The 20866-nt window shown below is 37.8% G+C and overlaps 1 protein-coding gene across 1 annotated transcript; it reads left to right on the top strand.

Moving 5' to 3' along the window:
- Positions 1–1960: 1960 nt before the first annotated feature.
- Positions 1961–19229, top strand: LOC146138407 (calcium uniporter protein, mitochondrial-like). The gene is made up of 8 exons (XM_083393277.1): positions 1961–2143; positions 2232–2280; positions 2869–3039; positions 3397–3501; positions 3675–3835; positions 3956–4159; positions 11539–11624; positions 17508–19229. Exons 1-8 carry the CDS (start codon positions 1988–1990, stop codon positions 17638–17640), a joined length of 1065 nt encoding a protein of 354 aa, XP_083249403.1. The 5' UTR covers positions 1961–1987; the 3' UTR covers positions 17641–19229.
- Positions 19230–20866: the final 1637 nt, after the last annotated feature.

Raw genomic sequence — 20866 nt, 5'->3', positions numbered from 1 at the left:
GCAAGATATTATTATATTTATTATTTAATAATATTGCCTAACCTACCCATACCCAAACGCTAACCCGCACCCCTACCCAAATAATGTTCGTTGCGGTAGGATTGTAGAGTCTAGACTCTAGACCACCTGCAAGTTCAAATGCACATTCCGTGCACATTGCACCAGGGGTGCGCAGTCGGTTAAAAATAACCCGAGTCCAACTCCCGAGTCCGACTCCGGCCGAAAAATATACCCGAGTCCAACTCCCGAGTCCGACTCCAGCAAAAAAAAACGAGTCCGGTTGGAAAATATTCCACCATTTGCTATTCCATTTTTATAATTTCCAGTTGGCGGCCATATCAGCTTTGTAATTTGGTACTGCGCATGCGCATGTCGGACTCGGGACTCGGGTAGTTTTACGTGGTCTTACTCGAGTCCCAAGTCCCGAGTCCAACTCCAGCAAAACAAACCGACTCCTCTAGTCCCGAGTCCCGACTCCGACTCCGTGCCCTGCATTGCACCTTCGATGCACATAAATTGCACATTCGTGCACATTTCGCCAATACATAGTTCGTAAACATAAATCGCTCATTCGGTGCACATTCAGTGCACATTTTGCAGATGCACATTTGGTGCACAACGTTCACATTTTTTTAGCCCGCCTCCTCGACTGGGCATAAGATAATTTCTCATCCATGGTATATAGGATAGTTTCGTCACAAATTAATGTATTAGTGCCTAAAGCGTTTATGTAATTAGTAAATCAACGTACAATATTTGAGTTAGGGTGCTGGTTAGCGTTTGGTTTAGGGTGGGTCACGTATTTTTAAACTTAATCTTCTTATGCAGATTTGTAAAGTCAAATTTGTGCATTGTCCAAGACGTTCAAGACCTCAAAGTCTAAAAGTCAGTCTTTTTGATCCTTCGGATGCCTTAATTGTCATAGACCTTTTTCCTTAGAACTGCAATAATTTCTGACGGATCGGGTAATTTTTTTCGTGTCCGAGTTCCGCTCCATTAAGATTTTGCATCTGTCATAAACATCTTATGTAGGTGTTTTAGTTTTCTATGCTAACCCTGGAGATCCAACAAAAAATAATTGACTTGTACAAAAAGAAAGCGCTGAGTTACAAAACGTTAAGTTTCAGTATGTGGATGCGCTGCTAAATAACCTTTGCAGTCAGTGTGATCTAGTAAGAGCATCGTATAAATGCAGATTTCGGCTCTGGTCTCGAATCCTACCAAAACGCAAATTATTTCGGTTTGGGCGCGCTTTTGGGTTAGAGTGGGTAACAGTAACACTAATTTACGAATGATGAATGGTCTGAACGCTCACAGTATTATTATCAAATATAATAACACTTGACCCACCTTCACTCAAACGCTAACCCCCACCCTAACTTAAATATTGTGCGTTGGTTTAATAATTGTTTTAACGGGGTAACACTTAAATTAGTGAGCGTTCCGACCATTCATTATTCCGTAAATTAGTATTACCCGGTTATGGTGGGTCAAGTATTATTATTAACTAATGACTATAGTAATACTTAACCCACCCACACTCTAACTCTCACCCTAACCGAAATATTGTGCGTTTATTTAATACTTGTGGTAGGATTGTAGAACAGCGCTCAGATTTCATACCATTAGGTTTTATTATATTCATTTTTCTTTGCGACTGCATTTTATAAATTGTCGTCGCCAAAGATTTTCACAAAAATACAATTTTGGCAAAATGCGGTATTTGTAGACCTTACCATTCCGTTACTTTCTACGTACAAAATCTATGGAGCGCAAAAAGTACACCTCACGGTTTTAAGTGTAAGAATGTTTTTGGCACATTTACTACCTTTTAATGGCATATAGCATTTATCATACTTTGGAAATTTGCCTGGGATAAAATATTTTGAATAACATTAGACTTAAATTCTATTAGTACAAAGTTATTCTAGAAATTTTATTATTTTTATCTCCAGTTTGCCTTGGCCAGTTAGGCTTTATTGCAGCCATGCAAACAACTAACTTGTTAATAACAGTTCTGCGGTCCAAAAGATTTTTATCTTTAGCCTGCGACAATCCTTTTTATGCGTGGAACGCTATCAGAAGCCGCAATATTGCAACAACACCGCACTTTCAAAGAAAAAGCTTACAAAATAAATTTTTGGTGAGAATTTACTTTAATTACTTTCATGTCGTCATAATCTAGCTACAAATCTGTAAGTTCATGTTTTAAATCTTACTTTTAATTTTAGAAATGTTCTCTTTGCAAAACTAGAAAGTATTCTTCTGAAGCATCTAATGGTAAGACACTTAGTTCTTACTTAACTGTTATATTAAAGGATAAAATTGTTTGAAACAAATTTGTTTTATGTGTCAAAAACCCTATTGTAATTGCAAAATAATGTTATCTTCTTGTTGTTATAAATATATATTAAGGATAGGGTGATATCACTTTTTGTACCGATACCCGCTTTTTTACAAATTGGTCAACCCATACCGATTTTTTATATACCCGGGAAATGTTCAAAACTTGAATTATATTTAAAACTAAAATCGAAATACCGCTTTACTTTATATATATATATATATATATATATATATTCCTTTATTAATTATTTAACTTTTATTTTGCCTATTAACTTGGTGTGATGCTAAAACCCAAATTTTTTTAAACGAACAATGGGCAATTTGTTTGTTCTACAGGAAAAATTTGATCATATTCTTGTACTAAAATATCGGCCTACATTTACTGGTCTATCTGTAATAGATATATATTCGTTTTTCAGATTGTCAAAACAAAAATATTTTACAGATATATATAATATGGAATATTTAGAAGCAAATAATTACACAGCATTTTTAACCTCCTATCCATTGTCATTTTACTAGGTGTGTTATTCACCTTTCAAAATGGCCTTCCTGTTGTCAGTATTCCGTTGCCTTCACGCAAGGAAATGTGTAACTTCGTTTTGAGACCTGTGTCTTCAACTGTTGGAGACTTCCTGGCAAACATTCAGCAAGAAGACCAGGGAATTGATAGGGCTGTTGTGTACTCCACTGGTAAGTGGATGTACATGTTAACCTTTTCCATCTTTCCGATTTGGGGTTTAAACATTCTCGGTTAGGTTTAGTTGTAGGTTGTTAAAAGTATTTCTAGTTTCAGACCCGACTGTCAAACTAGGAATATTTTACAACTTATTCAGATGTTAAGTGTTTGCTTTTTAATTAAATATTCTGCTATTTAAAACTTATATTGGACCTTTTTTTTTATTAGTTATTTGCTTTAGATATTGTTCTTTGCTAAAATCATTAAAAATGCTAATAGAAATGTATGTTGGTCTCAAAGTTTAGTTTTTTAAATATATATTGTTAGCTTTAAAACTTGTCTTATTTTCATATAAGAATAATTGTATTCAGATGGCTGCAGGATTGCTGCTTCAACACAAATTGAGCATTTATTAAAAGATAGTTTTGTTCTTCATATAAATGATCAATCCTACCAAATCAATCCTCCACAAATAGGCAAGTTTTTCATAGTCAGATATTTATATAATGAATAATGTTAAATTTACACTAGATATGTGTTCAATTTTACTTAAGATATTTTTAGAGTTGATGTTTAAAAACAAATTTATTGTTACATAAAGTGTTCACAAAAATATTTTATTTATCAAACGATATATTTTTTCGTACAGAAAATTCAACGTCAGAGTCAACAAACACTTTAGATCAAACAAAGGTGCTAATTTCACAGCTTTATGGTCAGCTTAACATCGAGGAACATCAGATAAAAAGGGAAAAAGAACTTCTTCATAGACTGGAAAACCTCCAAACCGAATTACAACCATTGGAGCAGGTGTGAAATTTTCTTGTTTGGTAAAAGTTTTTTGGACTTAAAGTTGCCAATTTTAATGGAATCTAATCAATCTTTAAGTTTTCCGACCCAGCTTGATCACTTAACATTTAATTTTTTCAGAAAAAGAAATCCCTATCTGCAAAGGCTTCCAAGCGCACAACCATGTTAATGTGGGGAGGCCTAGCCGCCATGGGTACCCAGTTTGGTCTCCTTGCCCGTCTAACCTGGTGGGAATATTCCTGGGATATCATGGAACCTGTCACCTATTTCATTACGTATGGTACCGCCATTGTGATGTACGGCTACTTCATTCTCACTCAGCAGGTTGTTGTTTTACTTTTTTTAAATTGCAGTGCTCTGCAAATTGTACTTAATCTTTTAAACTGTTTTGGATTAAAAATAGATTCCATTTAACTATAAAAGTGTTGGTATGTAGCTGTGTATAGCTGCAGTATTTCATTACAGTAGTGGCGACAGTATTACATTATATCTACTAAGTTGTATCAGTAGAAAGACAGCTGTTTAATCATTATAGCAGGGCAGATTATAATAGTGGTCCTGGCACTTTATCATCTCTTTCTTCTAAAGCTCTTAATTGGTTTATAACACATTGTCATGGTTTTCACAAGGTTTGACCTATTTATCTGGATATATGCTTAGAGTTACTACAGCTGTTTCAGTCTGTTTGTGTATGTCGACAAACAGCACTGTTTGAAGTACCACCATATTAGTTTTACCATTTACGTGGTTGTTTTCACAATTTAGCATTATATTTATATAAATGATTTACTGGTGAATTTATTTTCATTACTTTACCGGATTTCCCTATAAATTCATATCGAGTGTTGTCATGTAACACATCCATTTGCCACTCACACACTTTTCTTAAATTTACAATAGGCTGTATTAGGGTGCCCTGGAATGACTGCCACAACATTCGATCAGAACTAGATGTTGTATGCTAAATATGTCTCATTATCCTGTTATTGCCAACCATTTCCTGTTCATTTTAATTTTTACTAGGTCTTGTAGAAGTGCAACCATGCTTCCTATGCAGTCATTCCCAAGCTTTTATGGTTTGCTGCCAGTCTTCCCAAACTTTTCATAAAAATAGTTACCGATAGTAATTCCCAAATAACGCTTGGCAGCCCTGAGTATTGGAAGGACACCACAGGTTTGGGCAGTTGAGAACCTCTTTTTTGTATCACTCTTTGGTAGAATCCAATTTCTAGATTTTGAAAACAGCCTGATGGCATTTATTTGACAAATCACTAGGTATGAATAACTATATTTTCGCGTTATGGTCGCCTAGTCATTTAAAAAAATAGTGTGCAACATAAACAGTATAATTAGCTGTGCAAAGGTTGCGTGTCTGGGGTGTGGCACTTGCTGCTAACAAAGTAAGGCATTTTGAACTTTGACTTGTTGAACATCTGAAAAGTGGCGCCAAACTTTCCGACTTAAGGCCGTTTACACTACAGCTGCACTGAGCTGCGCCTGGGCGTGAAATTGTTTTCACTACAGCTGCGCTGAGCCGAGCTGCGCGTAAAAATCGCTCCAAACGCAAAGTGTGAAAATCGCTCCAAAGCGTAACTTTAAGCTAGCTGCAGTTGGTGCACGGGGCTTGAATTTAGCAAAGCGTGAAACGCTTGCAAGAATAGAATTTAAATGTAAATTACGCTTTGCTCAGCTAAGCGCAGCTGTAGTGTAAACGGGCCTTTATGGTCAGTTATCTTGTTAAAAAAAACGGCTGTGCTGTTGATGTCGTCATAACACATGCGTGATTGTGAACGACGGTCCAAACAAAACGCTTCAGCAAAATTTGTTTGTTGTCGTGTTTTATAACGTCATCGTGCTTTGATACTGGATGTTAACAGTCCAATACCTTGTAAGTGCTTATCATGCTATTACATCTGACAATTTGCGTTCGGACAACAGAAGGTTTAAAAGGTCGTAAACCTACAGGCTCATTATTCTGCAAATGGCGACTGTAAAACCGACATATCCAATTGCATTATTCGTGGTTTTATCTTCCTGTCCTGTTTGTTTTCAGCATTCTTATGGGTGTCGTCCACAGGTCGTATTAGATAAGATAAGCTTCACACACCAAACACATTCCACACGCTTTTAGAAGTGTATAGGTAGTTTTCGTTCCAATTTTCGACCCCGTTTTTACGAAGTAGTTGCGTTTCCAAGTTTTTCAAGTCCGCTTTGAAGTTTTATTTCACGTCAAAACCTTACTAAACACCAAATCACCAGTCGTGTGCGAGTAACGCGATTACACTTGTGTCGAACCCTGTAGTGCTACAAATTCTCGGAAGGTTACACTACAGAAAGCAGACCCACGCTAATACGCCATATAAGGACTAGAATAAGCTGAGCGACTAATTAACTTCTAATTCTATGCGGAACAACGGTTATCCTTTGCGGTTACAGATTAAAATTTAACTAACTGTTGTACTACTACCCGTAATTTTGTTCATAACAAGGATTAATGATTAACTCGCTTCTCCCAAGAAGTAAGGACTGGCTAAACTAAGAAGTGTAGTGCAGTTCCAGGGTAGTTAATGATGGTCATTGGTCATTACTTTTTAGACCTGCGTAGTTGAGAAAATCAATGATTATTTTTTCAATGAATGGCGTGGTTTTTATTGGTAGTGTACACTAACAGTCACTGAACCAATATGGCGAATGGTTTAAATTAAAGTGAGAAAATCTACCCATAAATATTACCAAATAAAAAGACAGCCTAAAATTTCTTAAGATTCTACACGCTTTTCCGAGTTCAGAAGAATGCCTATAAATGCGCATCAATTGATTCACACACGCTTCTATTGGAAATGTGACGTTTCTTTCTGTTGCCCGTTTTCGACTTTAACCGTCGATAAAGGCGCCCAGACTATAAGCCACCCGTGTACCTGGAGCTTGGTTACCTCGCCAACGCTGGCAACAACCCGGCGTTTGAAGCTTCACGCCCGAGAGCGTCAGCAAACAGACAAAAGTCCTTTGTCGAGCGACGAATCGCCACGACGAACTCGAGTTGATTTCCTTTCGCCCGTTTAGCGTTAAAAAGCCTCGCCCTTTGTGGTGACAGTTGGTCGTCCGTTGCTTTTGTGGCTTGACCTGTATATGTTGAAGTTGCTTTTGATTTGATTTGATTTTTTTTTTTTTTTTGTGGACATAAATCGCCTACAATTCAAACGACTGGCACCGTCGTCACAGCAAAACTAATGCATAACGAAAATATTTGACCAGTTCATCTATTTGCCGTTATTTCGCAATTAAAAAGTGCGTAGTTGCCCTAAGCCGCACGTCGAAACAGCCTTGAATAATAATTTATTTCACTGACTTTCAAGATTTTAGCAAAATAAACAGTTGCGTAAAAGTCATCCATCTATAGAAGCCTACGACAAGCGTGATAATAAAAAACAGTCCAGGGCTCGTACAACTACTTTCGTACCTCCTGTTACACTTCCCAAACCGCTGTTTCGTGATCTTGTTCTGCTTATATCACGATGTTAGTGAAGTTTTCGAATAACATCCTTACGTTTATGCGAAGGGTTGTCATTTTTCAATCGCACTTTAAAAATAAATGGGACCTTTGCTAGAAAATTAAAGAAAAATACACAGGGCTATATTGAGTTTCGGTGTACCAAAAACACGAACATTAGCCTTTTCCCCCGATTTTTAAAATTGTAACGTAATTCCAGACGTGCGTAACAAATGCGTCAAAGAACATTCTGTTTAGGCAAATTTAAAATATTTTTCGTGCAGTCACGTCAATATCGTGATATAGCTAAAGCAGTGATTTATAATTTTTAGCACTATTTGCAAGGCGGGCCCCTGTCACTTTTTTGGTCATTTAGATAGCAAGGTTTTGCGCGAGAAATACACTAACAAGTAGCAGTTCGCATTTTTAACTACAAAAACATGCAATGCATGAAATTACTTTACAGGCCCCACTTTGAGAACCAGAAAGGTTTTATAAAATACATTGTGGTAAAAATATAGCATAAAAAGCATTCTGTTGCCTTCTTATGCTATATAAAATCACGAACGACAACAGTTACACTACCCCTTCCTGTTTATGATTAACTTGTCGCACGGCTTTAAAAATAACAAAGTGAAAGCGAGATCGATGGTTGAACTACCTGGGGACTGGTGAGTGAACAAACACTGGGCGCGAACGACGCAGTAACAAGCTTTACACTATCGACCATCATTTTGCCGCTCCGATGTCTATCGATTCGCGCCTATGACAATAAGTGACCCCAGAGATATCCCCTCCGAACCCCGCGAATGGGCACTGTCGGGATTCTAACCTGCTTCGCCCTGTTTTGTGCAGTTTTTTAATATCTTTTTAGAAAATGAAGGGTTTGCAAAAAGGTCACCAGCTAATTTGTCTAAACAATATTGGCACAAGCTCTTCAGTGAATAAAAACTCCCTGACGAAGAAATGTGATGGACAAACGGTCAACATTTGGTTCAGGATTACTACATGATTTTAAATTTGATTCATCATTGCAGGAATAGGTAAACCACTGTGGTAGTTTGGTATTACCTTTTCCTTATAACATCTCTGTCAAAAACGCATCTCTAGACTTAAGCTTTCCTTCCAAAAACTTTGATCTTTTATCTGTTTGCGATTTCGCCGTAATGGCATTTGTGTGTTTTAAAAGATCTTGCCTGGGTTTTCTTAGCAGCCGTCTAAATAGCTAATAAAAGTATTTCAAGATTGGAATATATCGATTTGTGCCTGCTAAAATCGGTGAAGGCCCACAGCACATAATGCTATATAATTATTTACAACGGTATGTACGATCCCTTGTATTAAAAAAATTAAAGTAACGTAATGCATAAATATGCTGTTGCTACCAGGCATAGTATATTTAAAATAACGTAATGCATGTGCGAAAAATTATTAGACCGGGCGCTCTCTAAGATGGACATTTTTTCAATTTATCTCGGTCAGGAAAATAGCCGTGGGCCATGCAGTTGACGACATGCCAATTTGCGCCTCCACCAAACTGCCCTTTGCGTCCAAGCATCGACAATTTTATCGTCACAGTGAAGTTTCTTAAACGTCTACGGATTCTTAGTTCCCTTGTGGAGTTGTTTTAATTTCTTTGCAACTTGTTTTCAAAGCTTTCTTTGCGTCCTTTAGTGAACAATAGCTACAATAAAACTCACTTTTGTAATTATATTGAAATTCATTTTGCGCATCATTGGCTTACATTTTGTTTATTCAATTTCTTAGACGGTAATCTTTTAGAAACACTGAAATAATTTTATATTTATTATTGTATATTTATCTTTTTATCGGTCATTTAAATCTACTAAGTTTGCCGATCGCACACATCTAACAATTACGTTCTTAATATATAAGCACGAGAACCTCAAGTGCGGCGCGAAAGTCCCTTTAACGTTGCTAATGGTTTTTGTCGCGCAATCAGACGCAAAAAACGGCGCCCGTGCGATCAATTTTCTTTAAAAATTAATGCCACCTGATAACCTTAGCAAACAGGTTCACTTTCCGAAGGCTCGCTTAGTCAGACTAAGCTTTACCTGTGGGTAAATATATTACCGTTCGCTAAATGTGTGTTTGCTGGGTTGCTGAATCCAATACAAGATAGGAGTAAAAAAATCAGCTGAATAAGGGCATCAAACTAGGAGCTGAACCAATCCCACGACTCGCGTATTGTAAAGTTATTCGCCGGGCTTTCCAGCTAATGGAAAACTTGTTTGCCGTGTTTGTTTGTTTTGTGTGCGTTTTGCGTGTCCGGCCACGATAAGATTTTTGACGATATATTTTTGATCGTCACACCACAACACTCGTTATGCTTCGTGTAGGCCAAGCATCCATATCTGCCGTGTATAGAAATTTCGCCCACTTAAAATTGACATTGCGTATGGATTGTTCGCCACCCTTCAATTTCAAGTTCCATTCAAGCGGCGTGCTCAATTGGGAGTCACGCGTGATTAAATTCACTCGTGCTACAATGTCGACGGCGACCTTTAGAATTGGAATAACCGATTCGCGTTTCGAAAAGCAACACCGTGTAACATAGCTTTTGAGTTCTTCTGTTCTCGATTATATTCAACCTCACGCCCACAGTATAAGCCACACACGCCGACATAAATTTAATGCAGCGGGAAATATGATAGATAGCTGGCAACCGTACAACGCCAACGCTATATAATGCATGTGTTGGACGCTAGCATTCGCGTACCTATACCCACCACCGAAACCATCAATCCGCAACACACAATTGTTTATTATCGACTATCTGCTGGGCAGGATATCGTTCTGACAAGCGCCGTTTTCAATTTCGACCGCTGGTATTCATCACCAAGGAAGCATTGCGTATGTGTAGCAATACTCGTTCTGAACCACATCAGTGTTTGCTTTGCCGCACAGCAGGTTACTATACTGTACGCTGTGACCAGTCGAGCCGTTTGATCATCATATTTGAACGGATAACGTAACGACCAGCACCTTTGCGATAAACCCAGGCTACCGCCTTACAGCAGTAATGACAACACTGAATAATTAATTAATTTGAAAGGATGTTCATTGAATATGGCGAACCTAGGTGTAATAGAAATTATTTTCAATAAATCAGACTCGAAGGTGAACTTACAGTTGTACAATTTTTTCCGAAATCACATTCAACGGCGACTATTTTAGGCAAAGTACATGACCAAAGTTCGCTGTACTGGGACGAATGAGTCGATCGCTTGTTCCTGTTTGTCATTAAATAAAGGCTCGAAAATTAGTGTGGTAAAATTTCATAAAATGCTTGACCAGTTAGCTGAACAGCATTTTTACCAGATGACCCTGTCCCTGTACCAACTTTTTTTTCTTTGTTTTTCTAGGAAATTCTTGGTTGATTTCAATTAACAAAATATATGATGCGTTAAACAAATTCTCATAAAAATATAGATAGACAAACCTAATTTTTGTTCTGCCGTGTCCTATAATAAAGCGTGGCGGCGTCGCAAGAAAGTCTCCTATTTTTTTTAATTATGCATAAGCCGTGTGTCTTGTTTGGTGCACTAAGCAGTGTGCCGTACAAACGTGTTTGTGTAGCAAAATCTTTAAACAAGAAGCCAAGTGTACTGTTTCACAAGTGACCTTCCCTTGTAGTAACGTTACCAAAGTGTACTGTTTCACAAGTGACCTTCCCTTGTAGTAACGTTTCGTCCACGACACCCGTACAGCCAATAAAAAAACTAAATAAATCTTTAATGATTTCATTTGTTCCGTTTCAAGCCATTTTTAGCATCACAAGAACCATGTAAACCAGTGGCTCTCAAAGTATGAACTGTAGTTATTGAGACCCTGTGGAATAAATGTTCTGATCTTAGTAACTTAATTTAACATATAAAACTGGTTGAACTTTTGTTGTTTCTCAGTAAACTTGCGATATATTTTATTGCAGCTGATCGTAATATTAAACTAAATATTTTTTTGTAATATAGCAATCTAAATTACTTTCAAAATTTGCCGTATCAACGAGTTTAAACTTTGCCACTGAAGAAAACCGCCCCAGCAGTGAATAACGCGTCATAGAAAAGGCTTGCCATTTTTTCGCGTGCGAATCGTATTTTCCTTTCAACGGGCGTGTTGTCAAAGTCCTATAAAGCTCTTAATTGCCTCTTCAAACCTCTAAAGGTAATCAACGTATATTTTTCCAACGCAGGAGTACATCTACCCCGACGCACGCGACCGCCAGTACATGAGGTTCTTCTACAAGCAAGCCGAGAGAACGAAGTTCGACGTTGATGAGTAAGTCTCGCTAATGAACCAACAGTTTCTCGACGGTCGTTGCTCCCAAGGCGCTACATACCGAGGAAAGCTCGTCGAAAGTGTTTTCTGCGGTCATGGGCCTGTAGTGGCTTCGTCCTTAATGGAAATTTAAATAAATGCCAAAGTCCAACTCTTCTTAAAACACGAAAAATTTGGGGTAAAACAGCCTGTTGTAAAAATGTAAAGAACGCAGCTGACAGCTAGGGGAAATTTTAACTGCTACCGCTAAATTCAATTTAGTAAGTTGATTTTGTTCAGTTTTGATAGCGGGACACAGCCTCGCAACCTTATAGCATAGTTTTATTCGCGATCACCTTTGAAACAATACCACAGGGTTGCCACGTATCTTTTAAACTATAAAAGTCTTCAATTAAATTATTATCTTTAGATTTATTTGAATATTTAAAGCGACCAGTTATATTTAGAGCTGACCAGTTATAAAAATACTATAAATTTTCTTTGAAATATTTTTAAAATAACTTGGCAACCGTGACCAAATCCTTGTCAACTCGAATTTCCACCACAAAGAACTTAACAGTCGTATATACAAAAGCAATAAAGAAAAAACGGCGGTCCCGACAAATCAATCCGGAACATCCAGGCTCCAGCTGGCCTTTTTGTTGAGTGCAGAACCGACCATAAACCCCAAGCCAATCAGTTTTGATTGAGATGGGCCATTGGCGCGACGCGAAAAACAAAACAATCCAGACTCGCGCCGCCGTTTTAGGCTTTCCACGCAATCGATCCCACTTCGCTTAGCTAATGAAAAAAACGCCGTCGGACCAATGCGATTTAACGGCTTAGAAAAAGACACACGATCGGTCCGTAGGGAGCTGGCCGAATAGGTCACGACCGAACTAGCGTGCAGCGTAAACGCGCCCTTGAAAATTAGTGGAGTTGGCTTCAAAGGTAACTTACTCCGTCATCGAATGAGAATCCACTTTTGAAGTTATTACCTTAAGCTGTGTTTAGGTATACGCGTTTTGGTACAATTCCCCTAATACAGGAGTTCTATTTTTCTAAGCCTGTTTGTTTGAGAGTTTTTTGTTTTGAGAACTTTTTATTGCCTGTTTTTTTTTTTTTTTCAAAAAAACCTTTGCGCTATTCTTCGAGACCATCAGATGACTTTTGATTTTTAGTTCGCCGTTCATTACATGCTTTGTAGTTAAATTAAAATATTTTTACCTAGTTCCATAAACAAAGAATGGCTGGAAGACCCCATATTTTACTAATTTAACCGTGGTTTGCATCTTATTGTTAAATTGTGTTTACATTTATTAAAGATATGTTTTAAATAACATCAGCATTAAATATACAAAAACGATATACAGCCATAGGCACGTTACTTAATATTCTAAATTAAGTTTTGTTAAACCCTTTATTTGTGTCATTAACTTCGATTGCCGACGTTTTCATTGCTTGCAACGTAAAAAGTTTTGCACCATTCAGCCGTTGCGTTTCGAACCGACGCAGCTGCAACAGGCAGATAAATATCCCGTCTACAATCACGGTTGTTGCGTGATTGTCTGTAGCACTGATCCCTAGAGATTCTCTTTGAATCGCTTTCATCATGCCTCTTCGTTGCGCTAGCAAAGGGGTTCTAAAACAGGGGTACGCGTACCCCCAGAGGCACACGAATGTTTCGGGGGTACGCGAGCAAGTTTATTTTACTTGAAGTTGTCGCTAACATTTATGTGACAAACGAGATAAAAGTGCAGCGTATAAACTAAATTACCATGCTGCATGTGCTGATAAATAACCTGCTGCTAGAATCACCAAATCACTGTTGTTGGAAAGCTATTATGTAGAAAAATATAAAATCTTTCCATGCGCTTCGTATATATTCATACATTGTTGAATACGTTCGGACGCTTTGAGTGAAGCTTACTGAAATCAACCTTTTAAATTTACGAACCTGGTTACACCTAAAACGAACCTAGGTCGTGGCTCGTCGCCTCAAATCGTATACCCGGCTAGTTTGTTAAACGTTGCTTGTAAGAATACACTTAAAGTCCCAAGGATGAACTGTTTTAGATCAGTGCTTCGCAACCAGTGGGTCGCGAAGAATTTCTAAATGTTACAGTTTTGTATTAGATCGGGAAATTATTGCATTATGATTGCTTAACATTTCTACAACAATGTAACAAATACGTATAACAGTTAGAAGTGTTTTGTTGTATTAACTATTTCAGTACGTACGCCAGTAGTAAAGATTCAGGTTTTATGTAACTGTTAATCTCATTTCCAATAAGTTGCATTTTAAATTGTTGCTAAACAATTTGGTCATATCTCATTGTGGGTCGCACAATAAAACTTGCATTAAAACTGGGGCGCGAACTAAAAAAGTTGGGAAGCACTGATTTAGATAACGGGTAGGCTACCTTTAGAAACGACAGCTCCTCTGGAAAACCTATAACTTATTGTATCCGGGTTTCATCCAGCCTAAACCTAAAAACTGATATGAATTATTTTTTAAATAGTAGCCTTTAAGAATTGATAGGACCGAGGTATTGTGCTTGTGAACTGAATCTCCATGAGATCATTCAAGGTGTGAAATACGACACTTATTTTTTACCCAATAACCTATTTCTGGGTTACGGGAGCCAGGGCACGGATATTAAAAAAACTATGATTTGCTTGAAACCTTTTATTTGTAAGTTAGGTCGTAAATTTAAAAGGTTGATTTCAGTAAGTTTTACCCAAAGCGCTCGAACGTATTGAAAAATGCACAACCATGCGAAGATTTTTTCTCGAATAAGCACATCGTGATATAGAAATGATTAAAATAAATATATACAATAGGCACCATTAATAAAAGTAATCAAAACTAACCATAGTGTAATAAGGTTTCACGATCTCCCATATTTATGAATGAGTTAATCTCACTGTAAAATCTTACCCTATAGGGAAGGGGTTCTTAATATCAGGTCCATGGAAACCTTGGGGGTTCGTGACCTAATTTTGTGGTGTTTGTTAAGATTAACAGTGAGCTTGCTAAACCGCATTTTTATGTAAGTACTTTATGACCTATTTAATTGTGTGATCATTCTATGACTTGCGGTCAAAGGTCACTGAGCACATGGTGCCTTGACATTGTAGTTGTCCTTACGGCAGTTGGTGTTACTACCTTGTCGCGGTAGGAGCTCATGTTGTTAGTTACTTGTAAGTGTTTGGCAATGATGTTTAACTTACTGATTCTGTTTCTATTTTATTAACATTGTTTTGTATTGATTCTATTTGAATAAGGAATCCACTTGTTTAGGCCTTCGCGTGTTTTAATAAATTCCTGTACGTGTACACTGATAAAGACTTCAGTATCGGATCGGATCCATTAGTTTTCATGGTAGCAGAGGATGGTTACAGGAAACCAGTTGTAAACACACAATATGGCAACAAGTGCAAAGAGATCTCCACCAAAGTTTAAAGACGACTTGCCTTATTCTGCATGGAAAGACAACGTACAAATGTGGCAGCTTGTCACGGGCGTCGTCAAGAAAGAACAAGCAATTATTGTTCTACTGGAGAGCCTAGAGGGCAACTCGAAAGCGGAAAAGGCTGTTTCGCAATTAACGCGCGAGGAACTACACGCAGAGAGTGGAATGTCCACGTTGATTGGAAAACTCGATGCAGCGTTCAAGACGGAATCTGTAGATGATGCGTACTCTACATACACGAAGTTTACAAGGTTTGATAAAAGTACTGATATGGCGATGATTGACTACATTCTAGAGTTTGAACATTTATCGCATAAGATGACGTTTCACGAGATGGAATTGCCAGATACAATTCTTTCTTTTAAACTGTTGGATGGCGCAAATTTAACTTCTAACGAACGACAATTGGCTTTGACATTTGCAAGTGACCTTAGGTTTGATTCCATGAAGTCTTCTCTAAAACGCATATTTACTGAAAGCCCAATTTCTGATAAACTGTCACAATATATTGACGTCAAAGAAGAATCTTACGTAGCCAGTAATCCAAGACATCGAAAAGGTTTTGATAAAAGAAAGTTCAATCCTATTGATAAGTTTGGGAAAATATCTAGATGCGTCATATGTGATTCTAAAATGCATTGGGCGGCAAAATGTCCTCACAAAAGTTGTAATACGTCTATATCTTCTAATGATGTTTCAGACGATGAAGTCAACATTGTGCTATTTTCAAATGTAACCAACAATTGCGTAGCTGAAACCTACAAGTCGGCAGTCATAGACATTGCTTGTTCGAAAACTGTCTGTGGTGAACGGTGGCTGCGAAATTATTTACGTAATTTACATTTTAAGTTTAAACGTGACGTTAAAATCACTCCTTCGCGTACAGTTTTTAAATTTGGTGACGGAAAGAGAGTCATTTCCAAATCCCAAGCCCTAATTCCTGCTTGTGTTGGTGGAAAATTGTGCAGCATTGACGTTTCTGTCGTCAAGAACGACTTGCCCCTGTTGCTTAGCAGGTCGTCACTTCGGAAAGCAAGTGCTGTACTTGATCTTGCTCGTGGTCGAGCAACAATGTTCAACAAAGACGTTGAACTGTTTTTGTCGTCGAGTGGTCACTACTGTGTTGGTGTTATCCCGAGGAGACACAACCCTGGTGACAATCACTTCCATGATCGGAAGACATGGAGAAGCCCTGGCAATTTGGCCAGATCGTCGTGCCCAGTAAGAGCGGCTCCTAAGGTCAGCGAACCTAGTAAAGAACACACTAAACGAGTTGTGCGTGTAATCAGTGAAATCACAGATGCAGCGCAGTACGAAGACTGTGGTGAATGTCCACATCTCGCCAATGATGAGCGGAATCGATATTACTTCAACGCGTGTAAAGAATGCAAGAAGGTAAAAGAAAATATATCCAATGGTTGGATGCTTCGCCCAGATGATAAGTACGGTGGTCGTCAAGCGACAGATGAGTGCGTCAACATATCATCGGGTTCTTACTTTTCGTCCGGTCAACTTGAGGTTGATCGGTTGCTGTGATGGTATACGAGGGAGCCAAGGTGCATTGCTGTACTGACGGCCCTATTGTGCGTGTCACATCAACGCAGTAAATTAGTTGGGTGTTGGGACGGACTGTTATGTTTCTATTCTTGCGTTTGCTATACATTGCCGAGTGTTCGTTAATCTTTCTATTCGTTGCGATTCACTTTTTTAAGAAAAAAAAAATAACAGTGAGTTTGTTAAGATTAACAGTGAGCTTGCTAAACCGCATTTTTATGTAAGTACTTTATGACCTATTTAATTGTGTGATCATTCTATGACTTGCGGTCAAAGGTCACTGAGCACATGGTGCCTTGACATTGTAGTTGTCCTTACGGCAGTTGGTGTTACTACCTTGTCGCGGTAGGAGCTCATGTTGTTAGTTACTTGTAAGTGTTTGGCAATGATGTTTAACTTACTGATTCTGTTTCTATTTTATTAACATTGTTTTGTATTGATTCTATTTGAATAAGGAATCCACTTGTTTAGGCCTTCGCGTGTTTTAATAAATTCCTGTACGTGTACACTGATAAAGACTTCAGTATCGGATCGGATCCATTAGTTTTCAGTGTTCTTAAAGGCCTTATTGAAATATTAGTGTATATAATCTATAGATTTACGAAGTAATCAGTTTTTGAAAAAAAAGTTAAATTAAAAATAAAACGTTTCATCAATTAATGTATTTCTACTCCATTTAACTTACACATTTTTTGAACCCAAGTCAGCAGATTTATGAAGTTTCTTTGTATTTTACATCTATTTATGACGTAATCTCCGAAAATTTCTTCCCGACCGTGGTTCACGCGAAGCAAAAAAAATGGGGGTCCGTGGTAAAAAAATTAAGAACCCCTCCTCTACGGCATTTGACATTCCCCCGCTTCCGTTTATCCAGGTACAACCGTCTATGCAACCGGATCGCGCAAGCTGAACAGGACCTACAGCGGCTGCGCGATCCCCTGCAGCTGCACCTGCCCGCTCAGCCAATCACCGTCGACGTGGAGCGGCTCAAGGGCGGCAAGCCGTGACGCGGATGACGTCACTACCTCGGTTTTGGTCTCCCTTCGAATCTTCAAGTGAAAAGGTCAACGAACAAAGTTCCGGCGCGCCGCCGCCCTCTATTTATGAAAAAAAAATCGAGTCTCAAATGTGTCACTTCCCCTCTATATATATCTAATTATCTATATAAGGCTGTCGTTGCCTGTTTTGTTATAAGTTTACCACGACGTGTGCTTCGAATGTTCTGCTTGCTAAACCTATACCAGTGGTTTCCTACTTTTATCAAAACGCGAAAACCTGCGACCCCTATTTTTAATCATGAAACTCTAGTAGGCGGCTGATGCTTTAAACGCACTTACGTTTCGTTACGTAACCGTGGGGTTAATTTTGTTTTTTGTATTAACTTTTCAAGCCACATTACTTGATTTTTGTATAGGTTGTTGGCCACATTAACAGGCCAATGTTAATTTTTTTTTAATCGCAGCGAACTTTTTTACTGGCAAACCCATCTAACGCAGACGAAATGCGCTAAAAATCTCGTCTAATAGGAAATTCTAACTGCAGTCAATTTGAATCTTATGGTATACTTGTCATTTATAAAAAGTGATTTTTACCGATAATATACATTTTTTCAATTAGCTACCCCCATTTTATGTACTCTTTTGTGAACAGCAAGATTTACGCGCGAGTTTTTATACCAACCTAAATTTATTTTAACGTTTAAAGTTTAATTTTTGTTGTATGCATTTGGTCGCATTTGGTCAATAGATAAAAACTCAGGGCTATAAACGGAAATTGCGTGCGTCGTAATTAAGTTCCGCTTACCGTTAAAAGCACCAATCTCACAGGTTTAACAGCTCCCTGTACATCATTTACTTCCGTTTATGTAGCAACGACTCTAATACGGCACTTCATGCCATCGTCCTTAAAGATCAGGCTAAATCTTGAGTTGGCAATAACAGCTCCAATCAGCAATAATGCCGTTCTCTGCCCGTAATATAATTAATATCAGACCATCGGGGGAGAAACCAAGAAAATTACTTGCAATTTATAATCGATGATGCCACGTAGTCAATCGATTGCTTTTTTTCGGATAAATTACTCTAGATACCTCCACGCATACACTAACAGATGTACTGAATCGTTTAACCTACGCTAACACATTCGTATTTTTCAGAGGTAAAACTGTTGTTCGCTTTCATGTTTTCAAGTATTAGAGTAATTTAGTTGTACCATCGTATAAAAAATGGTTTAGCGGTAGCTTTATAGTTTGTTATGCCCGTTAATAAATAACCCATACGCGTCTAATTAAATTAACCATTTCGTACTGCTGCATATTTAGAAGTCTTGAAAAGGAGGCAAATGTCAAAAAGCTTCAAATATTAAATAAAAACGACGTTAACAAGGCTTCAAAGCGCCCAAATCTGTGTACATTGGTAACATGGTTCTTGCTAGCGACAATTTAATATCAGTTTGCACCAAAATAACGATATTTTGCGAATTTACCTATCATCACCCGGTTTTCGCTTGCATTTGATTTTCCTTTCTTCGCGATTTATTTTTTTTTAATTGCGAGACGCGTTGCATATTTTTTCCGTTCACACACTACCGGACTTTATTTTTTTTTTTTTTATCAAAAGAAGCAATGCCCACGCGATTTTAGCGGTTCTGCTTCCCCAAGAAAGCCTAACACCCTCTTTGAAATCGTCGTAGATTTTATTTTAATTTACGGAAGAAAATATTGTCTAACTACATTGTATGCACTCTACCTGGAATTATTTCGAAGTAAAAACTGAATCTTCAGATCGAAAGACTATATTCGGTATTCAGGCAGACTGCCTACTTTAGGGGTTCTTTAAACTTGTTATAATTATCTCTTACTCCTTTCGATACGAAATCTTCTGTGTTTTTTATTGCGATGCGCTTATTCTGTGCGACCGTTTTCGATTCATCCTAAAAGTGATCAGGTCTATTCGCTACGGGTTCGCCGTGGTTTGTTGTCGTTGTTTGTTTTTCGGTTGGAAAGACTATAACGTTTGAACCTCATTCTAATTTTTATTAACAATAATTCGTCGTATAAGTTTTTGTTCGCCGTCTATACGCATTTTTGTGCTTTTAAGAAAATGTTTTACCACCGAATGCCACGAAAAGCGGTAACACACGTTTACGTATGTTCTACAACTCGGGCGTTTTTTTTTTCGACTGGAACTTTTAATTTTTTGTTTAGAAAACCTTTTAAAGTTTTAGACTTTAGACGGAAAAAAATGTGCACGTTATTTATAGCTTTTAAATCACGTCACCTTATCTGGCAAAAAGCTAGAATTTCTTCACAATGTACAGATAATACCAAAACACCCGTTGCGGTCACGATGCTGAATGTGTCCTCAAACTACGAATCTTTCTGCGCCAACCTAGAACGCCGTTGAGCTCTTACTGCAAAACATTCAGTTCGGTTTACGTAATAGGCAATTTTCACCGTGTTTTTTCGAGTCGATTTTTTTCATGCTTGCGTATTTTAGGATACCTTTGTTCTGGTTTGTTGCGAGTGCGTGTGTGCTTGTAGTGCTTATGGTGTAACGATTTCGGCCGTGATTTGATTCGCTCTTTTCTAAACACCGTTTGTTTTGCTGTCGCGCGCCGATACAATATTCGCAAATGAAGTATGAAGCATTATGCATCATCGTGAGATATCTCTTAATAACCGTGCTCTTTATAGAGTAAATCACATCACAGGAAGTCTTATTTAAAAAATTATATATAATGAATCCGTAAATGATTTTAGATCATAGCTGTGACGATTTTTGGTCCAGGCGATTGTTAGCGCGGTTACTTATTTCTAGGTTAACGGTCAATAACCCCATGTAAGGCAAGTGAATGCTAGACAAAATTTCCTAAAAAAGGAAGATTCCCTTGGATTTGTTCAAAAAATATAAAAACGTCACAGCTTGTTTTAATTCGCCCTGAAAGTGGTTTGTAGCTCCAAAGTCACCCTTTCTATATATTAAAGGCATTAGAAAAAAAAACGATTTTTGAATCGTACACTCGACCCTGTTTGTCATGTATCTCCAGAACGTTATTTGATATGACAAAATATATTTTTAATTATTAATTTTAAAATCTGGAACGTTTGTCTTGACCTCACAGGAGTTTTTAAACAATAATTTTGTTGTTGTTTTGCTTGGTTATGTTTACTGGACACCAAACAACGGCTCTATATGTGGCCTATAAAGTTAAAGATGTTTTTGTGTTCTAGCA

Source organism: Ascidiella aspersa, chromosome 7 (genome assembly GCF_963924565.1).
Source record: "Ascidiella aspersa chromosome 7, kaAscAspe10.2, whole genome shotgun sequence".
In the NCBI taxonomy this organism is placed as follows: domain Eukaryota; kingdom Metazoa; phylum Chordata; class Ascidiacea; order Phlebobranchia; family Ascidiidae; genus Ascidiella; species Ascidiella aspersa.
Note: the sequence above shows the minus strand (reverse complement) of the source record. Positions and strands in the feature narration are given on the sequence as shown.